The following is a 27,881-nucleotide window of genomic DNA, read 5'->3' as shown; positions in this document are numbered from 1 at the left end:
AATTGGGGAGGGGGAGTTCTGTTGCCGCTACTTTTTCCCAGCAGCAGATTCCACAAGCCAAAGAACCAACTCAGGGAACTCCAACTACCTCATCAGATAACAGTGAGCCGGTACAGGTGTCTGACGCCGTGGATGAAGAACTAGCTGTAACCAACGCACAGAAGTCGGGAAAGAGCGAACATATCACGTACAAGAAACCCTGCAGCATTGATGTGTGGTCTAGGGTGGCATTTCCTGTGGGGTTTCTGTTATTCTCAATTGTATACTGGGTATATTACTTATACAGCTAACTATGTCAACTAAGCATGACTATTTTAAGAATGCCTTTTGGTTTTAACAGTATATCACTCACTCACTCATGACCCATGACCTCAATGGTCGTATGGGCGTCATGGCAGCCAGCCGCAGTGATCCGTGCCCATCCTGTTCTGTCCTCGGCCTCTCTGATCAGCTGTGCAGTGCTCAGGCCAGTCCATGTCTTAATGTTGTCCAACCAGTATATACTAAGCCTAAATCATGAATTTAGAAGGCAAATAAGATGCCCTGTTTATATTGACCTAATATTCTCAGGAGTATGTATATTGTTAGTGTGACAAAGTAAATATTAAATCTGGTTGAACATTGAAACGGCAGGGACAGTATGATGAAGTAATGTATCAGACACGACTCATTTTTCTTTGTATTGTTATAAAATAAACAATGACGAAAGTAAGCCTTCAATTGTTGCCTGTATACACCAAACTGTTAACGTTCGTCTAATAGACATTCAGGGTCCTTGAAAGCTGATACATGTACTTAAGACTTTGAAAAGCTGATATCTAAGACAATGCTACGTGAAGACTACTGTGACATTTTACGATCTCAGGTATTAGAAAAATGCTGCAAAGTGATGTACTATACGCACACGCAAATGATTCCATATGGTGTTTGTGTTATAGAGGTGTGCTATATTGTGTTTGATAAGTGTTATATTGTGCTTAATAAGTGTTACATTGTGTCTTATAAGTGTATCATACTATGCCTATTAAGTGTGCTATATTATGTCTACCAGTGTTATATTGTGTCAAATAGGTGAACTATATTGTGTCTAATAAGACTGCTATTTTCACGTTGTGAAAGTTGATGCTTAAAGCTTTATATAGTTATGCTCCCACCAGAGGGCATGTACCAGACGTGGACTCAACCCCTGAAATCTTCGCCAGCGAAGCCAAGCCAATGAGTTATGCTGCAGTGAAGACTGCATTGCCATTTACGATCTCAGGTATTAGGAAGATCAGATTCAAGTACAATGTTCCTCTAAGTTCTCTGCTTTCATATCAATAACTAATTATAAACTCTTGCTGACTCTCTGGTAAAAACTATCCTCAGGCATCTTTCATAACAGATAAGCAGATAATGACAGATCTCAAAATTGCATGTTTGTTTATGAGGAAGGTGTGTACTGAATATAAAAGGAAACATGGCACTGTGCACAATGAATACTACTTACAATTCTACCGTCATGTTCTCCAAAAAAATAAAATGCACAATCAATCTATTGTGTCACTATATGTTCTTGCATATAAGAAGCAAACATACACACATACAAATGCTACCAAAAACATAGTCTTCTTGGCGAAGATAATGAAATGAATGTCTATCATTTACCAGAACATCTAACTCTAAGTAAACGTAATGATTTATTCAGGGATTTCATGTAAGTCAGACATGTAAAATTCAAAATCACTATCAAAAGGGATCAAAGACATACACTTTAATCCGGCCAAGCAGATGCCAGGTGAAATATCATAATCATCCCAGGGCAGCAAACTCTTCCAATTTTAAGTTTACTTCAACTGGTGGTATTGTGTTGCCACGTGGCCAGACCAGTTGACTCAGGATCTAAACGTTCTGGGATTCAATCTCTAGCACGCCACAATCATATGTTGTTAACTTGGAAAAGGTACTCCACATGAATTTTGTTACTCCACTTTCGTGAAAATGAGTACTGTCGGTACCTACATGTAGCGTTGGCTAGGTAGGCCCTCTTGAGATTGAATGTAAAGCATCTAAGTCTTGGGCCACATTTATGGATAAGACAGAGCAAGTTTACTGTGTGAATTTGTAGTGTATGAGTCTATGAGAGCTTACGCCCGAAACTACAAACACAAAACCACTGCAAACAGTACAGTCAGAATTTCTATATGAATATCTACCTGATCATGAGCACTTTGAACTTTTAATTGACACCACATGGAAGGTAGAAAGTTTTCACAAAATTTTCTTGAAACTGTGGGTTGTTTCATTGTTTCCAAAGTGTCCAGTGCTATTTTCATTCAAACTCTGTTATCAAATTTGTCCACCTCTGATTGGAAGACTTTCCAACAGTTTGGTGTGCAGTATTAATATTGAATCAAAAATGCCACATGACCTTTAGCCCTATTCCTGTCAGCACTCTTCAAAGCCTGCATGTAATGACTTTTCGCCCTCTTGTGGCCGTCATTGGTGATTGAAATAATGAAAGGTAAACCTTCCGTATGTAGCACCCAGTTCTTTAGGATTCGCGACAATCGTCCGTTACCATCCATGAATGGGTGTAACTGCACAACCTTGAACTTGAGAAATGCTGCTTTTGTGTACAACATGCATTCATCTGTCCTATTGCAGAGGTGGTTGAACTGGTTCAGACTTGTTGTCAAAGTCTTAGGGACAAGGTATGCGCTGGGATAGGAGTGCCCATCGCTGGAGTGTACCTCCTGTGTTCGTAACCGCCCCACTGTCGTGTCAAGTCTGTTCATCAGTGTCAGAAACGGTGAGTAGGTCGTATCCTGTACTCCTTGGGCTCGCAGTTAACTAATCAAACTATTTTCTGAATAAAACAGCTGCCTTCCAGAGACGGGTCCATGCCACCGTCACAACACACAGCCATGCAGAGATCGAACAGCTTATCATCCAACATGGCCGACTTCACGTTCGAACGCGATTGTGACGTCACGTGAAAACGAAGAATGAGTAGAATGTGTACGTGCAGAACCAAAGAGGTATGTCCAGTAAGTGGCAGAAATCGAAGTTGGCAGAAGTTGGCAGAAGTTACGATCATTACCGAGTAGTTTTGAGGACATCGGGAGGTAGATGTGACGTCATATTATGTCCCAAATTACTTAGTCTAACTTCTGCCAATGACCAGGGTAGGTTGGCAGGTGGCAGAAGTTGGCAAAAGTTAGATGACGTCACATCTACATTTTTGTAACTTCCATTTTAAATTTTGACCCGCTCTGTTTGTTCTCAAACAAAGGACAACAAACACGGCCTCCACGACGTAAGTAATAGACTTAACCTACTTCTTCTTTAATATTATTTTGCTCCATATTCATTTCGTGTTTATGACACGTAACGTTGAAATGACGAAACCGGTATGAACTTCTTCTAAGTCACACTTTCTTAGCTTGCATAAATTATATATTTCCCTCTCCGGGAAAAAAGGATATCATTTACTTGCAAATGAAAACGGAACAAGCAAATGTTTACCACCTCCCTGTAACAGTGCAGCGTTAGGTAGCAGACTAATCAAATTCGGAAGAAATACCTCAGCCTGTTGTGCGTAAGCGGGTTATCAAAACGTCGTTTGAAAATTCCTCTCCATGGCAACAGCACTAAAATAACACCTGTGTGCGGTTGTGTCATTTTTGAGAGCTTGGAGAGAAACATTAAGCCTCATTTTAGAGGATTTGACTTGGCAGAAAACCTTTCCATACGGGAGACAATACGGATGATATGGCCGAAATTGGAGATATGGAAGTTTGGGAGGCAAAAATAAGCGGCGACCGGGTAGTTTTTAGGCCGATCGAGAAGACGCGGTCTCTAAGGCGGCGGGAAACAGCGCCCGGGCGGCGGGAGTCGCGCGGAACTCCGCCCGATTATACTCATCCCAACGTTGGGAAGAGAATAACCACCACGACTCACGCTGTAGTACACAATGAGCCGTCCTCACCACCGAGCGAGGCAGTGAAAGGCGAACAGACATCGGCACAAACGTCTCCGTCAGCACGTGAAGACGACGAATTAGACCAGCTTTATGAACATCGAAAGGCAACGGGTATGTCGATTTTTGTTACCTATTAAGCATACGGTAAAAACTATGAAATTAGTACTTAAGATATACAACTGCTGCATATAATATATATACCATAGGTCGTACCGTACACGTACTTATATATCCATCTCCGATATAATGAGATTTTGTTTTAAGTCTATTGTATTCATCAACCGGGCATTATTAGTCTGGTAGGTCAGTATAAAGGAATCACTATAAAGGGCTCGTTTGAAGTGACATGAACAAAGTAGCGATTTTTAGGTTTCAAAAATAGCTTGTAGTGCAATTGCGTTTTTAGCCAAAGTCACTAAGGGCAGCACCTACTCTTTTCGATAAAGGTGTTGGGATCTTTTCCTTACTCTCCAAGCAGAGGTTTGACTCCAGTTGGTTTCTGGCGTGTCTTGAGGAGTTTTTGCCGGACTTTCTATTTATTTGTCCTGTTCTCCTTATGTGTCCGCCGAGTCATAAAGAAAACAGTACAATATAAAAAGCCTAAAGTCGAAGCATCAACAAAAAGCCAGAGCCAAACATCTGCTTGGAGAATACTTTTACGTGCATGGTTGCAGGTTGCAATTTTCATTTCCTTGCGTTACCATAGTGTCAGTAACCATAGTAACGAACATGAATGAATGAATGAACTTCATGGTACAATGTATGGCATTAAATCAACAATACTATAAGGCTAATCTATCCTATAACAAAATATTATCAAAACCAGTATATTGTTTACAATGTAGTCATGTATGGGTAATTCTGTTTCGATTGATTTATGATTTATGATTTATGGAGGAACTGACCTATGTAGATGGATATAGGAGTCAGACACGCCAACAGTACATAGAAAATATCGCTCTGTGTACCAGATAGGTTGAAGTTGGTCTTAATAGTAATAGTCTGTACAAGCGCCTCTCTCTCTTTACTATAAGTAACAAACATGCCGGCACTGCGCGTCTTATGCATACACATGATCATGTGATGAACACTCTTTTTGGCCACCTCAGGAGGTCGTTTCAGTTTAAGCTGCTAGAACCCTTATTTAACCAGTTAATTTGCCTTCATATTGGGCAAAGATATCCTGCTAGATTAATCATTTAAACTTTAAATTAATTCAACCGGCTATGATAGGGTTAATATGAACGGGGTGTAAGAAAGCGGTGAATTGATTTGCGTAGGCCAACGAAAGTTGCCGTTGTGGGCCTCCTACATCCTTATTCACGTCAAAAGGTTAATTATCTCCATGAAAAATGGAGACATGTAGTTTTGGGTGTGTCTGTGTGTCTGTTTGTCTGTCTGTGTGTTTGTGTTTCCGCACTAAAGTAGTCAGCATAACTCAAGAACCTCTTGATGGATTACGATGATATTTGGTATGTAGGCGGGTGTTGTGAAGCCAAAATTCAAGGTCGATTTTGGGCCCCGTGTATGTGACCTTGGTACTGCAGCAGAAATTCCATTTTTGTATCTTTTGACCTGGATGTGCTATGGTCTTGATTTTTTGGTGGCAGGTAGCTTGTGATGTAATGACGACGTGGTGTAGGTTTAGTACCCCTAGCAGCTTGCTCTAGAACTGCAGTGGCGTAATAGTGAAAATCTTCTAAGGATTCCATAATTCATCTAAGTGGTAAATGATAGGCTGTCAATGTTGCAACATGTGTAAGTTAGTCAAAGATGTTCTTGACCATGCATATATTATGTAAATGTGTAAGTCATTTGCATAAACAGAATAGTTCATGGAGATATGAGGTCGCGGAACTCTTGTTCTAATAGTTCTATCTTACTATTTCAGTGTCTGGGCCCGCTGCGGTCCAACCGAAGGAGCCACCACCGCAGCCGGCCGATGTCCCCTGCCGCCCGCCGAACCCGCTGTACGTCAGACGGGTAGGGCAGAGGTTTTGGTCCACAAAACGGATCCTCGACTGGCAGAGACAAGCACTGCGTGCAAGGGAAGACTCTGGAGCAGTTTTGAAGCCTATTAGAGACTATGGCGAAGACTCTGTCTTTAAATGTGCTGGAAACGGAGAAGCTGGTTTCCAAAACCATGGCGGCGCGCATCACGAGAACGGGAGAGAACACGGGCATAACGAGAACGATAGAGAACGCGCGCATTATGAGAACGATAATGAACATGCAAATAAAACGAACGATAGGGAACACGCACATGACGAGAACGATATAGAACACGCCCAGTACGAAAACGACAGAGAACATGTCCATCATCAGAACGGCAAAGAACACGAACATTACGAAAACGACAGAGAACACGTCCATTACCAGAACGACAGAGAACACGCCCATTACCAAAACGACAGAGAACACGCCCATTACCAGAACGACAGAGAACACGAACATTACGAAAACGACAGAGAACATGCACAATACGTAAACGACAGAGAACATGCACATTACGTAAACGACAGAGAACATGTACATTACGAAAACGACAGAGAACACGCCCATTACCAGAACGACAGAGAACACGAACATTACGAAAACGACAGAGAACATGCACAATACGTAAACGACAGAGAACATGCACATTACGTAAACGACAGAGAACATGTACATTACGAAAACGACAGAGAACACGAACATTACGAAAACGACAGAGAACAAGCACATTACGAAAACGACAGAGAACACAAATATTACCAGTATGATAAAAATCACATGCATTACAAGAACGACGATGAACAGTCGAATTTATCAACCCATGTGTATGCCGATTTAGACCCCGACTTTCTGGCAGCACAAGATGCGATCCAAAATGACGAAGAAGAGCAACCATTTTATAAGATGGATGTCACCGCTGTCAAAGACCAACAACAAGAAGAGCCGCCCTTTTACGAGATGGATGCCGACTCAGCCGACAAGGAAAAAGAACAACAACCTTTCTATGAGATGGACGACAGTCGACTGGGCCAGCCAGCTTCATCAAGTAACGTGTACGCCGGTTTGGATCCCGAGTTTGTTGCCGCACAAGATGAAGCTTGCAGGAGACGCAGAGCCAGGGAACCGGGCAGAGGTAAATAAGAAGCCAGCAGGCAGTTCCAAGTGCACATGTGCAGGAGTTAGCCAAGGCGAATCTGGATGGAAGTCGTATTTACTTGTATATATTCACTGTATGATAAACAAGTAAATACGTTTTCCCACCAGAGTCGCCTCGGCTAGTGCAGTAGTTATTTTGGTCAAAGTCTAAGGAAGATTTTTTTTGTCTGCATGCCCAAGGGGCGTAGATACTGTTACATTTTACCTCATTCATGTGTGTGCAACAACATTTTTTTGTCTTGAAATAAGCATGCATCTGTTTTGGTAGAAGTCATCTTGAAGACGGATATTCAAACTGTAAGTTCCAGCGGTGAATTATATTGGTCGGACTCAAACGCTTGATTATACGAGACCGACCTTCAATGACTAAATGATTTCACCCCTTCTATGATGTCACTTTATGCAGTGAATGGTGGCCGGATCAATGGCAGCAGGTAATCTGTGGCGTCCTCCGTCTATATGCAGGGCCCTTTAATCATCCCTGTTCGTTTATTGTTTCACAGGAGCTGGTGATGACGACCCGAGGTGCAGTCAGAACTGTCGCGTGTTCTTCAGGTCCCGTCCAGGGTGCATGGTGGCTGTTTTTGTTGGTATCATCATTTCCGTTATCGTGACAGTTGTGTTCGCCGTTATCTTCAACCCAGGCAGCGAACAGAGTGTCCACATTGAATACGTGGTTAGTTTTTATTCTAATTATCTTCGCCGAGTACTAGTACTCGGGAAGATTATGTTTTCGGTTGAAAAATCTGTTGGGTGGGTCTGTATGTATGTCAGAAGCATAACTCAAGAAAACTTCAATGAATATTTATGATTTTTGGTAGGTGTGTAGTGGTTGTGCAAAGGAAGGTCAAGTTCAAAAATGGTTCACCTTGCGTTTTTTAACAGTACTGCAGCGGACTTTGAATGTTTTGTGTTTGTATATAGGCCAAAAAAAGTGACGGAAACGTTGATGGATCTTCATGATTTTTTGCAGGTGTGTAGATGTTGTAGAAACGGAGGTCAAGTTCAAAAATGGTTCCCCTGGCATTTTTCGTCGGTACTGCAGCGGGCTTTGTGTGGATGTGTATTTGTATGTCGCCAACATAACTCGAGAAGCTGTCGGTGGTTCTGCATGATACTTAGTGGGTGGGTAAGGTTTACAGAAAGGAAGGTCAAGTTCGATAATGGGCCTTCTAGCGGGTATCTAAAGTATTGCAGCGGAGCTTCAAAGTTTGGGGTGAAATTTTCTGGAGGCGCCAGGTTCATGATTTTTTTATAGTGGATGGGTCTTGGGGCAGGGAACAAGTGGTGTAAGTTTGGGCCTCTTGACGACTTGTTTTGAGCTGCAGTGGGCCTTTATGTATGAAACTTTGGAGGAGGATAACTCATGCAGGGTTTGGTGTATCTTTATTGCTTTTGGTACGCAGGTACCTTAGGTGATGATTAACATAATGAAATGTATAGTATGCAAATTGGGACTTCATTTACATAATCAAAGAGAGAAATGTATAATCCCATTGAAAGCTGTTACTCGACCTCAATTCAGGGACACTTGGGGGATTGCCTGGCTTGGGATTTAGGTCACCCAGCTGTGTGCCAGATGTGCGCCCTTCATTTGGTAATAACTCAAGAAGGGGTCAATGGATCATCATGATTTTTGGTTTGTTAATAGCTTAAGTTATAATTTGATTTAGATACAGTAGAAGCCACTTAATTGCACCTCGGATAAACGCACCTTCCGTTTAATTGCACCAAATCCCAAAATCCCAAACCGGTTCCCATTCACTGCATTGTTAGTGACTCCGCATAACTGCACCGCGCATTGTCACCAAGTTCGGATAACTGCACCAATTTTTTTCAACAATCCTCGAAAAGTTAACTAAAAAGGTGCGCTAAAAATCGGCAAACGTGGTACAAATGAGCCGATACCTGCCGATGTAAAGGCGCAATACCGCCAATATGTTTAAAACTGTTTTTGAGTAACAAAAGAAGGCGGTCTCCATTGACAGTCACATTGATAGGAATCATATGGGAGGTCCCGGGCGGGTCCAGGGGGTCCACCGAAAGTACGAAATGGAACGAAACGGAACGAAATGGAACGAAATGGAACGAAATGGAACGAAATGGAACGAAATGGAACGAAATGGAACGAAATGGAACGAAATGGAACGAAATAAAACATATGTAACATTATGAAATGAAATACCAGTAGATAGCGAAATATAAGGAACGTTGTAACATTCACAGTAGACGGGAACAGGGAGAAAATACATAATATAACGTGTCTTATTTCCTGAATCTGTTTGATAATATTAAGTACAACGTTTTTGCCGCGTTTGTGTGGCTAGATTCTTCCCTGAAAATGGGAGCGCCGCGTGAAAAGTTATCCACCGCTCTTCCTTTGTGTTTACCAACGATCTGGAAATGAACTGCTGAAAATAGCAGGGAAAACAAGCAAACGGAACTGAGTATCGAAGTAAGGACTAGATTATACAGAAGTTGGTGGTAACATTGCATCTCGTAATTCAACAAGAGGGCATGAGGCAAGCGTAATTTTATTATTTATACAGCGTGTTTGCGTGTTGCAAATGGAGCCCTGCATGCAAATGAACCGCCAATGTTGTCAACGCATCGGAACTGTGCACGTGGGCGTGCTACCGACAGGTTGAATCAAACTCCGACTTCCAAGTTTTATTTACATACGGTTTAGTCCATAACTAGTACGTAGCATATGCATATCTCCGCAACAACGATTTTTATACAACCAATTACTAGTATTCGGCTGGTCGGCTGTCGGAGAATGGACCCCTCCTCTAATGACATGCAAATGCAGCTCTGCGCTGCGTCACTAATGTAAAATTCCACACTCCATTCAACCACGGACGTGGGCTGAGAACTACCTCTGGAGACATTTCTGCTTCCTTGTTCACGACAAAACAAAGGGAGGGTGTGAACGAGCAGAACATGTATTTCACAGTTCACACAACACGCAAACACGCTGTTTAAATAATGAAATTACGTTTGTGAATTGCCTCATGCCCACTTGGTGAATTACGAGATGCAATGTTACCACCAACTTCTGTATAATCTAGTCCTTACTTCGGTACTCAGTTCCGTTTGCTGGTTTTTCCCTGCTATTTGCAGTAGTTCATTTGAAGTAAAATCAAGGAAGAGCGGCCGAGCGCTTTGCACGAGGCGCTCCCATTTTCAGGGAAGAATCTAGCCACACAAACGCGGCAAAAACGTTGTATTTAATATTATCAAATAGATTCAAGAAATAAATAACGTTGTATTCGCTTCCTGTTCCGGTCTACTGTGAATGTTACAACGTTCCTTATATTTCGCTATCTACTGGTTTTTCATTTCATAATGTTACATATGTTTTATTTCGTTCCATTTCGTTCCATTTTGTTCCATTTCGTTCCATTTTGTTCCATTTCGTTCCATTTCGTTCCATTTCGTTCCATTTCGTTCCATTTCGTTCCATTTCGTTCCATTTCGTTCCATTTCGTTCCATTTCGCACTTTCGGGGGACCGGTCCAGGGCGTGTCGGCACCATCAAGAGACGCACGCCTACCAAAGGTGGCATTGCGCTTTGGCAGACAGCATGCTGTACTCAAATAAAGATTGGTCTCTACCTGTACTACTATCTTATTACTGTGAATGCTTTCAAGTTCGCGTGGATTTGATTTCGCGTTAAGGATGGCATGGGGTGTTGTCGGTGTTTTGAGGTTTGCGGACCGGCGTCTTTACGTACATCTAGTCGGAAACAATTGAGGCTCGGCAAGGGCTACAGACGTGTAGGCGGACATAACAGTCGCTTTTGGCGGTGCGGTGCTAACGTGATCATCTGGCTGAATCCGCGTCCTAGAAACTTCCTGCATTCACCGGAACGAGGTATACGCGGGTTAGGCTCTGATACTGTATAAGGAGAATGATCTGTCCTTGATCTGAGTCATCTAACCATATCTGCCCACTAGATACACTGTACATTTTGTTCCTTATTTGGAATTTTGACGACGGAGTTTTTCAGTGTAATTCCTGGACACAAGTTGTAATTAAGAAGGTAATCTCTGCCAAACATACCGCTATCTTAGCTTAGAATTGTCAGACCTAAGTCACCAAAGTCATCATTTTTAGAAATACAGTACAGGCGGAGTTGTGTTTGTTAGATTAGACCGTCCTTGTGCTTTTACGCTATCGGAGCATTTTTATCCTTTGTTTGCGCATTCACCAACACAAGCGTGAAACTTTCGATGCAATTTGTTGACTCAAGTTGTAGATACGGTGTCAAGTTTGTCTTAGTCATACCTACCGCCATTTAAACTAACAAATTGTGAGACCAAAGTCATTATTCTAAACATAACGTTACAGTCGGACTTGTTTTCTTTGCTGTGCGAATCAAGCATATTTTCTCTTTCTACACGTGTACAGTACCTAGCTACTGATTAAACATCTGTAAGGAAGCAAAAGAAATGTTAAGTTTAATCTGTACAGTATCATGGTAAACTTTACAAGATTTTTGTACAGTACATGTCCTTGTATACGTAATAAAGTTAATAACTGCATAATTTCGTCCATTTTCTTTGTGCTAGTGTTTCTGACTAACAATACACCGCCCCGCCCATGGTGGTACGGTCCAGCTGGACATTTCGCATAATTGCACCAGCCGGATAATTGCACCAAAAACGCTGGCAAATGCGTGGTGCAGTTAAGCGGAGTCTACTGTAGATGGAAATTATGCATATGGAAGCCAATATGCATAATTGATGAGGAAACACCATAATTCCTTAGTGATCAATGGCAGGAATTCGATACTTGTAGCATCTGAAAGTTCATTAAACTTGTTACATATATCAGCAAACTCTACACATATACTAGTCCTGTACCACCAAATGATTTTTAACACTATCTAGACTGGACTCATTCAACCACCCCCCCCCCCCCCCCAGCATAACTTCCAAATGGTATGGTGCATGATCAAATTTGCAGCGGGTGATAAGCATGTAAATATTAATCACTCTCCATAATAATCCTTGATTATTTGGCGAAGATAAAGTGTTCGTGGAACTCTAGTTATATACAGCACCTGATTACAAAATTTCCGCTCCCACACGAGCGCGCGCACACTCACACACACACACACACACACACACACACACACACACACACACACACACACACACACACACATACATTCACACACACGCGCACACGTACACACACGCACACACACACACACGCGCACACTCACACACACACACACACACACATACACACATTCATTCACACACACGCGCACACGTACACACACGCACACACACACACGCACACACACACACACACACACACACACACACACACACACACATACATACAGAACCACACTCATACATAAAACCACACACATACACTGATGCCAATGTAACTATTCTAATCTTTTGTCTCTAGATGAACCAGACAACACTTCCAACGGCCTCGACGATGTCGTCTGCACAACTGACGATGGGGTCAGAGGCTACGTCGTGGACAACAGAGGGAAAAGGTACGTCTGAAAATAATGTTGACTGATTCTATATAGATGAAAATGGCATGTAACGTTGCTCTCAGATTTTGCAAAGCAGCAATTCAGCGTTTTGGCGTGACGTTCATCGCTGTGAAAGCCGCCATGTTGTCGTCTCTATTTGGAAATCAGTGAATCATAGCTTTGCCGTTTTCTCACATTTATAGATATTCTGGCCCTCTCGAATACCTCTATAATATGTATACAACTGAAAGAAGAGAATACTAGAATATTTGCCGACAGTACACAAACTGTACGACTTTTTAAGTTACAGCTAGCAATCTAATATTTTCTTCAGTCATGGTCAACTTTGTCCGTCTGACGCTTATGTCTTTTTAAAAGGCAGTAGTGTTAAGTACCGGGCATTGCGCATGGCTACACATGTGGCTTGTTAGCATGAGATGTTGCCTGTTGCTAGTGTATTAGTTATGGTATCCCCCATACCAGCCCAACTATAAATGTATGAGCATGCATTTGGACTTGAATGTTTAATTACTTAAAGTTTAAGTTGCTTTTGGGTTGCAGATTGGCAGCTCCAGTGGACCTTGTACATCAGAGACTACTTCGGAGAAAACAGCGATGTCGCCACGGCTCTGGAGGAACGTTATGCTGCAAACGAGGTCGTGATGTCCCTGTTACAGGACAGGTTCTTCTGGTACTGGGTATGTCGGTACCGGGTTTTTTACGGGGATCTCCCATGTACCTTGTCCAATGCTGTGGCCTTCTGCGTCGAACATGGAACTGCAAGTAAGCACAAAACGCCACATGGCTTCTCCGCGTACAGCGAGTTCTTTTCCTCCATGTTGACCGCATTAGAGGCACTGCCGAATGTGACAACAAGTACAGACAGTGTGTTTACATGTATTCCTGCATTATTATCGCTCTCTGGACAGACTCTGCCCACTGGTCTGTCAGATAATGATGTTACGGCTCTGGTTAACCTTTTCCCGTACCTAAAAACTGCGGATGGGCTCCAAATGGTTAACTGCGGTATTTCAGCAAAGGCAGCAACATCAGTAGCTAAAAATCTCCACCTTCTGAGCGAGATGACACATCTGTCTCTTCAAAACAATAAGATTGGGGATGATGGCGTTAAAGCAATAGCAGGGACATTTCCCCGTCTGACAAAACTGAGATTCATGGACATTAGCAGAAATTCAATAACCAAGGTGGGAGGTGAAGCCTTGGCAAAAAATCTAGTTCACCTGCAGGAGCTACAGAAACTCTACTTGCGGGAGAATGCGCTGGCTCTCAGTCTCTCCTCACTGGCAAGGGCCTTCGTCAACATGTCGAGATTGGAGTATGTCGAAATGTTCGCCATGACGTGTAGGGCCGCATCATTCCGCATGGCGGCGCAACAAGCAAGAGACGCCGTCCACACGGTTGCAGGACAGGTCCGTCAGAGCAGCATTGTGCTGTACGACGGTTCTGGTGTAAGAAAAGGTGCCACACAGGAACTGGCATGGCAACGAGTAAAACGGGAACTACAAACAGGAGTAAGCATTTCAAGCGGAAAGCTGACCGTGTGTTTACAAATCAGGCTGTTGGGAGAGTAATAGTATAATGGGACAACAGTTGCATCGATGTGGGGAACAAGCAATGCAATAAGGATGTCTTAAGCTGTGCCTATTCCCTAATGTAACAGCAAGGGACACACCCACATCTCTTTTTCTCACAGAGGGTCATAGAAAAAAAAGAGGTAAAACGACCGTCAGGCTGTCGAACTTTGCTTCTTAGGGATGGGAAATCGTGAAATGCCCCCGTTGGCAAAATGAAGAAATGATTAGATTATGGGCCCCTGGCGGCATTCCATAATACTGCAGCGGGACTTTCTGTTTTGATATCTCGTGTTCTAGACTTGCAATGGTCATGTTTTTTTCAAAGGTAGATAACTCTTGTGCTTGTGAAGAAAACGGACGGAAATTGATACGTGCGCGGATGTCATCCACAAAATCGAATCGACATGGCCTAATTTGAGAAAAATGTAAGATGAATGTTTATGGTTACCTTCACATCGAACACTTGGGATGCGTCAGTAAGACTTGCTTGACCATCGATATCGCGGGATGAACATTAGTTGAGTCCCTTATGATGAATTCCTAATGAAGGATTTGACTAATGTCCAGGTCGTATTTCACTTTAATCTAATCATTATGTGATCACAGTTATCCGTACCGTCTCTTGTACACTAGATTTGTTTTGCTGTATATTATACCATTGTAAAAATCAGCTGGTACCAAAATGGCATCTTGTGATTAAAAACGCGAGTGATAATAAGGATAAGAACTTGTCACAAGACATCTAAACAAAACATTATGTTTTTTAATAATACCATACAGAGCAAAACATTTTAACCTCCTTGGAATGATTAACACATTTTGAAACCTAGGTTTGATTTTGTCCATATAATCAAGTCAATATATCAGTGGCCTAAGTGGTATAAACTTAACGAACGAAAACGGTATAAACTTAAAGTGGTATAAACTCAACGAACAAAAACGGTATAAACTTAAAGTGGTATAAACTTAACGAACTGGCTTCTTGAATAATCGTGTATGGAGTCGGACAAGGCTTCAATGCTCCCGGGTTGGTGCAACATGTACATTTCAGAAGAAAAAAGAAATAAAAGGTAGAACATAAAAGACTGCATTCGTAGATTTTGTTCGCTTCTATGTCTGAAAATACATCATTTGAATAATATAAAAGTGATAAGAAAACTTGAGAAACAAATAGTAGAAACTCACACTTCAACACATAACTACGCATAAAATATATATGATAACTGATAAATCGATTATAAAACACTGCTCAAAATGACTTTATCCTTGTGACTTGTCATTGGCAATTTTGCTTTGTAGGCAATCATAGTGTGAACTAGTTGATACTTAACAAAACCTGAATCAACAGCAGAAACAATACACAGATACAATTAAAAATAGTAAAACATAAAACAAACAAAACAATGTGATATGATGAGAAATATATGACAATATAAACCATATTCATCATAATCGTAAAAAGGAATTAGACGAAAAGTAAAGCTTCTGTTTTTCCAGACGCTTGTAATGATGATTATGGATGAGAATAAAGATTTCACCCCACGATATCATTCAGCAGTCGGTTAACTTATCATGCAAAGGTTCCCGTGTGTACCGCTCATGGCTGCGCGTACCGATGTTGTTCAGCGAAGAAATGGAGGCAGCCAAGGACCCCATCGATGTAGCAATGTCCCTTGTAGTCAGACCTGGTGCCTGAGATTTCCCCTCAGCCGACTCTTGGTGGTTGTAGAGGCGGATAGCGACCAACAGCAGTGCGATGGTGACAGATGTGAACAGGACTTGGACCCCGATGAACAGTAGGCGGTTCATCGGCATGTCGTACAGGAGACAGGCGCCTCGCACGCCGCAGCTGAAGGACCACAGCTCGCAGGACCGGTCGATCAGGGCTCCAATGTAGATAGGTGCCGGGATGTACGCTGGAAAAGATAAAGATAATAAAAATAGTGGTCCTTCGATGTCTTCAGCATGTAAAATGATTCACTGTTGTGAAAAGGTACTAAAAGTTACACGAACACACATATACATGCACGTATACTGTATAGGGTAGAATCTAAAATTATGCCTATAAAATGTTAGAAATTCCACAAATAACATCATTACAAAGTACCTAATTATTGTTATTTCTCATCCCATACTACATAACGTTATCTTTTGTAATAGAAATTAGCCTCTTATAATATTTTTGTTAAGTCGTAGAAGTTGCCACGCGTACTTTGTGAAATTGTCATGCATTAGGGTTTACATCATTTAACTTTAGTTAGTTTGTTAGTTGGTTTTGACATGACGTACCTAGCAGCCTATTCAGCAGGCTTTGCACTCCAACTCCGAAAGTCTTGGTGTCAGGTGACAGGATCCTGATAGAGCATGTGGTTAGCAAATTTCGTTTAATGGAAAAAACCTATCTTGTTGCATACCTAATGCTTCGGTCTCATTTCCAATCCAGGGCCCGGCCGGGCTGTTTGAGAGAACGACGATTTAGAAAAATGCATATCAAGAAAATATACAATAGATATGGTTAGGAGCAGTTTTTTTACGTTTTGTGTCTTTTGTTGTCTTTTATGTCATTTCTTTGTTCCGACAAGCTGCTCGGCCAGATCCTACATTCGAAACGGGACCGAAGCATAACATAGCACAAATGTTACGCTGCGATTTTCCGCATTTCATAGTAAGGATTTTGAATGTATTTTAAGATTCGAAATATATCGGTAGCTATATAAAACAAAGCTTCCAGCGGAAAGAATTTTTGTTTACGGTACGTTAACAAAATTATCACACAATTCAGCAGCCTTATTGACAATGTATGCTCACCTGAGAATGGTCATCATAAAAGGCAAGATAATCATTGAACGGGAAATTACGTTCAGTGACAAAAGAGCAAGGAAGGGCGCCAAGGAGTTGCATTTTGTCGGACATCGAATGGAAAAGGCGAATGTTTCCGCTTTGATTTGTACTGATGATGTAAGGTCGGTGTCACTGTTCAGCTCCGAAATCACAGACACAGTGCTCCGGTCGGTCTGAGAGACATTGAGCGAAGTGGCGTCTGCAATTGTAGCTCCGTCTGGTTCGATGGGTTCTGGATTCGCTGTTGCCCAAACGGATGCAAAATATTCAGTCACCCCTTCCGAGGCCACCATAACGGTCTGGATACCAGCAGGCTGCTTGGTGCCTCCTCCAGTGATGCTTGGCAGTCGGGATGTCACGCAGCCGCAGTTGGAGTAATTCTGTATTTACGACAACGAGACAGATATGCTTTTGTGATAGTAACCGGTTGTTTCGGTGCATTGTCAGTTCGCTACAGTCGTTTCGCTACATGGCATAAGTTTTTTCGCTACATAGCACAAAGTTTTTCGCTCCATGCGTAGTCAGTTTCGCTACAATTGAATGTTATTTCTCTAGTTAGACTAGTTGCATTAGAAATGGTTTTACGACAAACACTTCTGGTGCCGAGAGCTCCTCTATACCTTTGCGGTAAAGTGAGTGATGCCCGCTCGACAGCGCAGATTTATAGCGCGGAAACCTAAGTGAAATTTGAGGGCCTACCGCGCCTACAAACACTGTTCAGCATATGTATAACCGCGGATCACAATCGACTCGCTGAGAAAGTCCGTATGTAAAATGCACGCATATTTGAAATAAGATTATTTCTTCTTGAATCCCTACTCACGCTGTATGAAACGTGACCGCCATTCGCATGAAAATCATCGCCGGGGCTCACACCTTCATGCGGCCGAAAATATTTCCGCGGATGCCCTATTCCATTCATGAACAATACGTGTTTATCGTAAAACCATTTCTAATGTAACTAGTCTATCTAGAAAATTAACATTCAAATGTACCGAAAGAACTTGTACCATGTAGAGAGAGAAGCAGCAATGACGCGACAAGACCTAACATACCGGCCATGACGACAAAGCCGAGCCACCAGGTGCCGACCCAGAGTGGGCTCCCCGGGAACAAAATATATAGAGCATTTTTCTCTTTGAACGTAAAAATATCAAACCTCTATGAATGTGGAGTTTCGTAGAAAGCTCGACTATGGTTCGAATGTGGTACTTCCATATCTCTCAATGTGCATGATATTATTTTGCATATAACCCACACATATTAAAAATTTTTCACTACATAAATAAACGTTTACTAGTTGCAAAACTTTCTGCTACAAAATAAAAGTTTGGAATGTTAGCTTCTTTCCGGTGATATGTTTTCACATCAAAATGTTTTCTAAGGCATCTGATATTTATAATACATGGTATTGACGCTCAGGTTTTTTTGCGGAATAGTATCCTAAAAAGACTTACTTAGCTGTTTGTCTGTCAAACAAGTTCAAAGTTCAATATTTTGCTTTAAGATCAGCTCGCTCATTTAAGAATTTCTTTGGGATGATGACCAAACAAAATGTGAGATGACCAAACTAGACTTGGGGTACCAGTAATGCATAGACAAAGCATAATAGTAGCACAGCCAATCCTTTTTTGAAAAGGTTAGGACATATATATGTTTAACTTTTGATCACAAATTCATTATGATAGAAATATACCCAAATGAATAAATGACGAGGTGTCTTACGGATAGTTTGATCCCTCCTGGCCCCGGAAAACTGTGCCTCTCGTGGCATCCCGCGTGACAGCCCGAGAAGTACGTGATGCCATCAGACGCACAGACCGGCCGGTAGTTGTCCAATCGGCAGCCACAGTCAGCATTACAGGGGGAGGTTAGGGCAATGCCGCCGGGGAGTCCGCCTAGAGTGACGTTGGCGTTTAAACTGAAACGACAAAATTGATTTCTTTCTTTCTTAGTCCAGTTGCACTGTTGGTTTTCTTATCTTTTTTTCCTGAAGATCTTTGTCAGTTTATCACTGCAAATCTCTTTTTGAGGAACTTTAATCATTTTACTTTTTTAATTCAGTGGCAACCATGACATTTCCAATAACATGCTCAGCTGGGCTTCAAACACAAGTGCGTTGCACATCAGTTACAAGGGAAATTGGCGAAGAATTAGCCAAGTTGCCGCAGTAATTCGTCGCTGACGGGTCCATTGAGATACCCGCTTGAGCCCCCTCTCACTGGACCCGCGGCACGCTGGCGGCGTCACTGCGGCCGATCGAATTGACAAAGCACTCAACCGGAATCTAATCGACAAAAACTAATCTTTTTAAGCTTTTTGTGTTTTGTTGTCTTTTTGGTCATACTTGTACTTTTTGAATGATATTCCCATTATAAAGTCAAGGGTTACTCACAAATCCAATTTAGGACGCAGCGACGCTAGTGAGAGGGGGGCTTTAAGGACGCATGCTGTTAGTAAGTCCACTAAAAGTATACATAGATTCGCCTGGCTTTTGCCGGTCTGACTTACCTGTGTCCATAGGGAATGTTCACCCCTGCAATGGGAGGGCGGGGGCAGCTGAGGAAGCCAGCCGGGACCAGACAGACCACGCAAAACGTAGAAATCCCAACCGAAAGGTATAGACAACCACGGGGTCCCAGCTGAAAACGCCTCAGTATGATGGAAGATGCAAGCATCCCGAAAAGGCTGGATGGTAGAAATATTACTCCTGGAAATACGTTTGAATTTGTATTGTTTTTGGAGAAGAAAAAAAGGAAGCACTATAACTGAAGTAGTTTTAAAATTCTAGCTTGTAGATATTAATATATGGACACTACCATTGACTAAGATCATAACCAACTATCAACATAATGTGTTTGACTATTCTTTAGCGAGAAAGAAAACAACACAACAGAAAAGTATGATTGCGTGTATAAATTTTCCCCTCGATTGTGGGACCTATAATTACAACAAACATATGATTTGTTATCCTAAAGTAGGCCCAGGATTGCTATATGATACTACTACTGATGTATTATAAGAAGGTAATATATACCCATAAGATAGCTGGCTTGAGACTTGTGCATGTCGAACTGCGTCTCCATGTACTTGGGGAGGAAGGAATAGGTGCTTACGCTGGCACTTAAGCTGACGGAAGCCATGGTGATACACATGAAACTCCAGTTGGTGAGGACCTTCTTAAGACTCAGCAAGATGTCTGTTGAAAAATACATCAGTGAAAAACAACTATATAAAAAGATTCGTAACCCCTGTTTCTCCTAATGGGTCAGTGAAGTCATGCTTGTCTCAATCGATGTTTCTGACCAAGGGTGAAAAGATGCTGCTACAGTACCAATTCGTTCGGTGCTTAGATGAGTGGTCTCCTACGGCCTTGCACTGGGTGAGTTCGTTAAAGAAAAGATACGTGTATAAAAGGGCCCTTGTCATACTTCATAGTACATAGCGCATTCTACTGTATAAGCAATTGAAGTCGTTGTTAGCGTGTTACAATTTTGGCGAGAATAAAGTACGACCCTCCTGCTTATGTGATGCAAGCAGTTTTTCTGTTATTGTTCCCTGTTCTGAGATTAATTTCAGTGTGTATCATCTGGATATCTGTGTTCTTGTTTTTCCGTAGATATTTAAGTGGAGTCACAGGAAGTTGGAGGGAAGCTGGTGCAAGCGGAGACTGGCAGGATGTAAAGGTCAAAACGGTTGACAGGAAGAGGTAGAACTATTCATTCCAGGTCATGGGGTCAATGGAGGTATTGCTTTTGGTTTGATTGATTGGTTTTTTTTTGTGATAAATGAAAATGAAATGTGGGACACAACCGTCTTTGCATGTTAAAGAAATTATTTAAAATCAAAGAGAGAAAAAATATGTTATGGACGTTTGAGTCTTTTATATCATGTGTTAAGTGATATTTAACTAAAATCGTCATGATGATGATGATCATCATCATCATTATCATTATTATTACTATCATTATTATTAATTTCAACACCCACCTTTCGCTTGTTGTTTCAATGTCTCAGCCGGGTCAAACGACGAGGGTGAGTCGTGTATTTCCATTCCAGGAAGCATCCTGTTTCCGTCTTCTTCGGCATTGTCATTTTCTTCTTTCGGCTGTTTTAGTGCTGAGCAGAAAATTAAAAGATAAGAAGATGCAAATGAAAAAAATTATAAACTTGATATACTTTTGCTACAATCATTAGGGAAAAAAGAGTCAAACAAATCTGACACTCTTAAAGGCATCCAGAGCATTTTATGAGGCTTGAAACTTGAATGAAAAACTCAAATTTCTAGTTATTCCTACACATAGTAAGTTTCAATAACACTATATCATTACATATCGACATTAAGATATAAAGGATCAAAGATACGTTGATATGTCGTTATGTGGGGAGAACTGATAGAAAATTCAAGTCCTAATAGACTGATCCTGACTGTCCATTACAATTAGCAGTTCGACCAATGAGAGAGTGACTGCATGTCCGTCAAATATTTGCATTTGTATGTTTCAACTTACATTTCCACATTTTGACGGAGGTGGGCAATGCTATGGTATCGGCATATTTACACTTGGCGCGTTGAATTAAAAGATCACCATGTAGCTTATTTTTGTGCCGCTTTTGAGCACTTTTGATAAGAAATCCGTACGCAAATGTGGCAAACAGTGGCATTAAATGTCAATTTCATAAAGATTACAGCAACTAGAATATCTCCAGTTTTCAAGCCCTATAAAATGTTCTTGGTGCCTTTAACATAACATATAACTTTGCTGTGAGTTTTTACTTTTTTACTTCGAATGCAAGCAAACGTAAACAGAATAGTCTAATAACTTGTTCAAATTCCCACCTGCCGGGAAGAGAAGCAGCAATGAGGCGACGAGACCCAACAGACCGGCCATGACGAAAAAGCCGAGCCACCAGGCGCCGACCCAGAGTGGGCTCCCCTGGAACAGGCCGAGGGTGGCAGGGTCGATCCCCTTGTCTATGTCCACATAGCGACTGAGGGTAAAGCCGCCAAGGAACAGCCCGAGTGGTGGTCCGAACGAGAACGTCATGTAAGAGAAACCTGCAAAGGAGCCAGGTTATCGTCGGTGTTTTGGAGAAAGGTTCTTGAAATCCTTGAACCCTTTCACTGGACCGCCGACACGCTTGCGGCGTCGCTGTGGCCTAAATTAGATTTGTGTTGCCCTTGACTTTATAATGGGAATATCCTTCAGAACGTATAAGTTTGACCAAAAAGACAACAAAACGCAAAGCTAAAATGTTTCGTTTTTTGTCGATGAAATTCGTTCATTCGTTGGGTGTTTTTTCAATTCGATCGACCGCAGAGACGCCGCCAGTGTGGCGCGGGTCCAGTGAGAGGGGGGCTTTAAGGGATATGACGTGGCAAGACTAGGATGTGTCAGTTTAGTCTGTGAAAATGTGTCTTAAGACCATTGTCGCACAGCAGGTTCTCTTGGTCTTTTAGGGGGCTTTTAGAACACATTTTGCTGATGACTTCTGTTTGTACTGTGTCGTTTGTGCAGCGCAGCCAGGCGTAACTAGTATTTGGCCCCTAGAAAACCTTCGGGTCAATGCACACGGGGACGTAACGCTGTCTGTGGGAGGTGCGTGTTGTATAAAAGCAGTCCACCGGAGGCAGGAAATTCGCACCTCTGTGCTTTTTTTTTCATATTTCGTTTTGAGGCGCCGTTTTTGTGCAAGCTTCTAGGAGTCAAACGACCCTGTACAAAAATAAATCAACTAAGTCATCAGCCTGTTGCTATGGAGGCTACAGCCGACCAGTTTCGGCCGTCTTGATGATCACGGAATGACTGCGTAATTTAATAAAAAAAAGGCGCCAGAGACTAAAATCTGTGAACGTTGGCAGATCTCTAAAACTCGCGCGAATTTCAGCTGAAAATGTCGTTCAGAGCTTGCAGACTCGTCGGTTGAACGATTTTCCTGCTGTGTTACCGGGGGTTAGTAAAGGCAGAATATCGGACCGAAGGTGTAGAAATAATACTATGTAGCGATCATGCCAAATAATTTTAAAAGAAAAGAAAAGTAAATACGACTGATGAAAATATTAACCGACAAGTGCACCTAGCTATTGATAGAATTAGCACAGAACTACGCAATGCTTTGGTCCCATTTCCAATCCGGGGCCCGGCCGGGCAGCTTGTGGGAACGAAAAATATGATATACAAAACATCAGAAGATACAAAACGTAGGAAAATAACTCCCAACAATATATTGTATTTTTTCTTATATGCCTTTTTTTTCTCGCAAACAGCCCGGCCGGGCCCCGAATTAGAAATGGGATCGAAGCATAAAACGTTACTCACCCAAGTAGAATGGGAGGGCCTTTTTCGTCACGTGATCGTCTACATAGGTCGTGGCCAAAGGCAAGGTAGGACTCTGGCCAATCCCCAGCACAAACTATCAGAGATTTATCAACAATGGTTACCAAACAACTAAGCTACCTTATTGCCGAAAATCATGAAAATTCGTCGTTCCCTTCTTTACTTTCCCAATTTGAAAGAATCTAACAAGATTGTCCCTGCACTTCTAGAACAGTCTGCTAGGTGGTCCAATCCTTGAACCACATTTTTGTGACACCTAAAGCTAACTGTCTCCAAACAATCAATACCATAGCATGTCCAAAAGATGAAAAAATTGAAGTAAAATATTAAACTTTGGAAAGCCAAACAAGTAATAGTGGTAGTGATTGGTTTATGTGATTAAAGATCAACAAACAAACAAACAAACAAACAAACAGACAGACAAATAGACAGACCATGAACAATACCATCATTTTCAAAGGAGCAATAATCATCCCCTATGAACATATTGAAATGTACTAGAAATTGTGAGATAGTGTTACCTGTGCCAGGAAGAGAAGGACGAACACGCCGGCGTAGGGCGAAGAGGATGATCCCTGATCTGATGTACATTTGCTGGATGTTGTTCTATTAGAAGTGCAGACGTCCTGAAAAATACCATGTGGATTTTCTAATTCTTACAAAGTGTTTTGGAATTGACCGGTTGTAATGGCCCGGTCAGACTTAAAGGGCGATAAATTTACGACAAATAACTGAGCGAATGTTTGGGAAGTAAATGTATCGTGCAAAATACAGCTGTAGATTATTGTCAATGGTCATATATGTGTCGACCTCACTAAGAAATACTATGCTAGACAGTAAAGGCTTGTGAGAAAGCTAGCGACCTCGGCGTGTTTTGAGGGTTTTCGCCCCCTAAAAACTGAGTATTACCAGAAAAACTTGATATAAAAAAAAAATTGATTCCTACCCTCAAGGATGTCACCCCAACATTTTCACGTTTTTGTTTGGTTTGTTCCTTCTAAATCATATCGATGCAAAGTACGAAGGGGGGGGGGGGCATACATGTAAACACTAACGTCGGGTTAAATGTTCTGAGTTCACCGGTCAGAAAAAAAGGATACATGAACCACGTTATTCCAGCTTAGAGGGGCGAAACTTACCACCATAACTATGATTTGATACGGGTTACCCCGTTCCAGCCTAATCTTAGCTCCAATTAGCAATTGCACGGAAATTATAAATGGCCGCTGTAACTGGAAAGAGGTCTCTTGTCTCTTACCAAAGTTGAATGTCACTAAACTACTTCTTACCTTTGCTTTATCCTGTGTCCCGTTCGTAAGGGCACCTGAATCGACCTCGTAAGCAGGAGTCATGAAGTGGGGGAGGCCGAATGCGATGGTCCCGATGGCGAAAACCAATGTACAGATTCCTAAACAGTCAGTAAGTTATCCTATGTTACATTTCGAATCAAAATATAGTCCGAATATACTTTTTGGGCTGGTGTTGCCGATTCTCATCTAACAATTTTTGCTTTAGGCCATGTTGATTTAATTTTATGGATAACATCCGCGCGTGCATCAGTTTTCGTCCATTTCCAAATTAAAGAAAAAAAGTTGTCTACCATGCTGTAAATCATGCAAAGCAGCTACAAAATGTACAAATATGTGCTGTAAATTGTAAGCACACATTTCGGCAAATGGATACTAATGTCGTAGAATGCCAAGGTTCGACGAAGAAGATGTGACATAACAAAAATGGTGACTTGGAATGCCATTCTCTGTTTAATAAGTCATTTATGCAACATTCTTGATCACGTAGATTTCATAATGAAGGCAACGTTGTTTTTTTTTGCCAAACTTTTTATTCTATTCGCACACTCGCATTAGTTTTGGGGATTCCATAGGATGTCAGCCATATAATCAACTCAAAATGGCCTTATGTTGATCGAAAAGGGAGTAATATGAAAATAGTACACAAATAATGATCAAGAAACAAACGCCGCAGTAATAGATGCTTTATATCCTTACCAAGTATTTTTGGTCGATTTACTCCTGGTCTACCTCCGTAGTAGGATAGCCAAGCTAAAGCAATGAGGCCCCCTATGTCTGCTGCACTGGCGAGCATCCCGAGGTCTTTGCTTTCCAGCTGGAACCTGTACAGAGTATAACATTAACCGTAATACCACCTCACAAAGTAAAAACAGCTACATAACGGTTATATATTTCATATGATATTTCACATAAAAGATTACACAACATTTGTTTACTTTTGTGAAAATGCGTTTAGTATCATTGATATAGTTGTAGGAGATCATTTTGACTAGTCATGAATTATCATATGTAATATTCGTAGTGCTGCGTACCGGTACCGTGTACCGGTACTGTACCGTAAAACTGATTAGGTACAGGTCCAAAATACCGGATCATGAAGTACCGGTACTGTACCGATATGAATTTACACAATGTATGTGCTTATTTTGTGACTGATCTCCTGGCCTTATGGCCTCTTACAACACCAAACCTGACCAAAGTGACACCTTGAAACAGCGTATCTAATATGCAACAGATCATTCAGGCAGGCCAAGAGTTTTGATAGCAATGCCAAGGGAGTTGAATACGCCAAAGAAAAATCTCCTCTTCAGAGCAAACAGCCCCCTACCATTAAACCTAATGATGCATATTATTGCTGGATGCGAAAATTCCGTTTTTTTTTTATTAGACCGATCCTGTTGAACACCATATCGAACGAATAGAAGACCCATAGAACCCCCTGTTCTATTCAGCCCACCTATGTCAAAAACAGCGTTGGCGGGGCAGAAATGGCACGTGTAAAGCAGGGTACGTATATCTGGGACAGGTTTTCCACTGTATTGGTTGAATGCATGCTCAGAACAAAAACGAATTTAAAAAGAAAATAGATCGGGCACTCAAGGAGAGGAAGCTTGCATGTACCACATGCTGACTACTAAAAAGTCCGCCAGCGAAGAGTTTCGCCTCTTCCGTTACTGGCGTGTGAAACTGGTTAACTTAAAAGTGAACAGGGAAGTAAAAGGATGCATTTTAATTCTTAGTTACTAAATACCATACAGCTGTTATGCATGCAGTCAATACAGTGGGAAACCTGTCACAGATATATGAACCATGTTTTACGCGTGCATCGGCTGCTTGTCAGAAACTAGGCGCTGATGCCCACCGACAAGGGAAAGCTATGCGGCGCATACTGCTTTAACATTGACCGAAAACATTACGCTCTCACCGCAAGTACATCTACCCCCTCCTTAAACAACTCTACCCGGTGGATGCAGCCTTCAACATAGCATTCTTATTCGGCCCGCTCTGAAAGGGTTTCAGTACCACAAAAGTTAAATCGACGTCAGTGGCATTATTTTCAACCTAGCCGCGGCGGCCATGTTTGGTCCGTCAAACCCTGTTTTTGACGGAGGTGTTCGAAATCAGGGGGCGTGGCTTTGGGATCGGTCTATTTGCCAGCAGATCTCCAGATTTATGGAGCACAAATAACGTTAGGGATTTGTCTTTTAGTCAATTACAAGCGACGTATGCCGATTAGTTATACGTTAAGATAATCCCAACTTACCTGGTCTCTATAGTAGACAGCACTGCAGTCAGAAGGCCTATCCCAGTGATACTTTGTGTCACGATGGCCAGACACCAAACTACACAGAACAGTTTAGGGTTGGCCAGTCTCCGGGCCCACCTAGGATGGTAACAAGCCACTCCGCACTTCACCGGCTCGCCTTCGTCTGCTCTCCTCATATTTACTTCTCTCGCGTCAAACTTTCTGCCTCAAACGTTAGATGAAACATAGACGTATACTTGCTACATTAGATAGTGTCATCAGAGGTGTCTCCTGTATGATAAAAGCTGAACACAGCTACATGCATGTAAAACAATGAGAGTTGCTGAAGAGTCCCTGGCCTTTATATAACCCTGAACTATAAGGAGTGTTTGGGGTACCAAGTCGTGCGGCGACAGTACGGAAGGCGAAGCATGAAGCACCCGTTTCGCAGTCTGTGCTGATGTGACAGATTGGGGAAACGTCATGTGGCTGACCTAGTACATACACAACGTTCTACTTGTATTGGGAAAGTTATGTAGGTGACCTAGAACATGTGGCACAGGGCTCCACCTGTCTGTCTGAGATATCTTTCCATCGTTTACTCGACCTGACGAGTGAAAAGTTGTCAATCACGAATAAACTATCTGAACTAAAAGTAAAAAAAAAAAAGGAAAAATTGAATTCGGCCATAAGTGAAAATGATTAGCATAATACGTTAGATCATCAGAAACCTTGTAAATTTTCTTTTGAACGTCTACTGTACCAAAATATTTGTTTTGATCTTTTGTGCATTGAGCACCATGGATGATTTTGTAAGTAGGTCGCCAAAAAAGTGCCAAAGTTCGGTACTTTTGTTACACACTAGTTAGTTCTGGTGTTCAACTTTTTAATGTAGAATCAGGACAAATATGGTATCAATGTAGAGGGTGACG

At 41.8% G+C, this 27,881-nt stretch overlaps 1 protein-coding gene across 1 annotated transcript; it reads right to left on the bottom strand.

Annotated features, from left to right (window-relative positions):
• Positions 1-14,858: 14,858 nt before the first annotated feature.
• LOC136429552 (solute carrier organic anion transporter family member 3A1-like) lies at positions 14,859-27,146 on the bottom strand. The gene is made up of 13 exons (XM_066419387.1): positions 26,968-27,146; positions 25,434-25,525; positions 24,684-24,802; positions 23,916-24,020; positions 23,377-23,470; positions 21,897-22,115; positions 21,047-21,175; positions 20,094-20,255; positions 19,568-19,592; positions 18,782-18,977; positions 17,024-17,436; positions 16,505-16,569; positions 14,859-16,131 (listed from the first exon to the last, which is right to left on the bottom strand). Exons 1-13 carry the CDS (start codon positions 27,144-27,146, stop codon positions 15,767-15,769), a joined length of 2,163 nt encoding a protein of 720 aa, XP_066275484.1. The 3' UTR covers positions 14,859-15,766.
• Between the last annotated feature and the right edge of the window lie 735 nt (positions 27,147-27,881).

The sequence above is a fragment of the Branchiostoma lanceolatum genome, chromosome 3 (genome assembly GCF_035083965.1).
Source record: "Branchiostoma lanceolatum isolate klBraLanc5 chromosome 3, klBraLanc5.hap2, whole genome shotgun sequence".
NCBI classification, from domain to species: Eukaryota; Metazoa; Chordata; class Leptocardii; order Amphioxiformes; family Branchiostomatidae; genus Branchiostoma; species Branchiostoma lanceolatum.
This window is presented reverse-complemented; position numbering and strand designations above follow the sequence as displayed.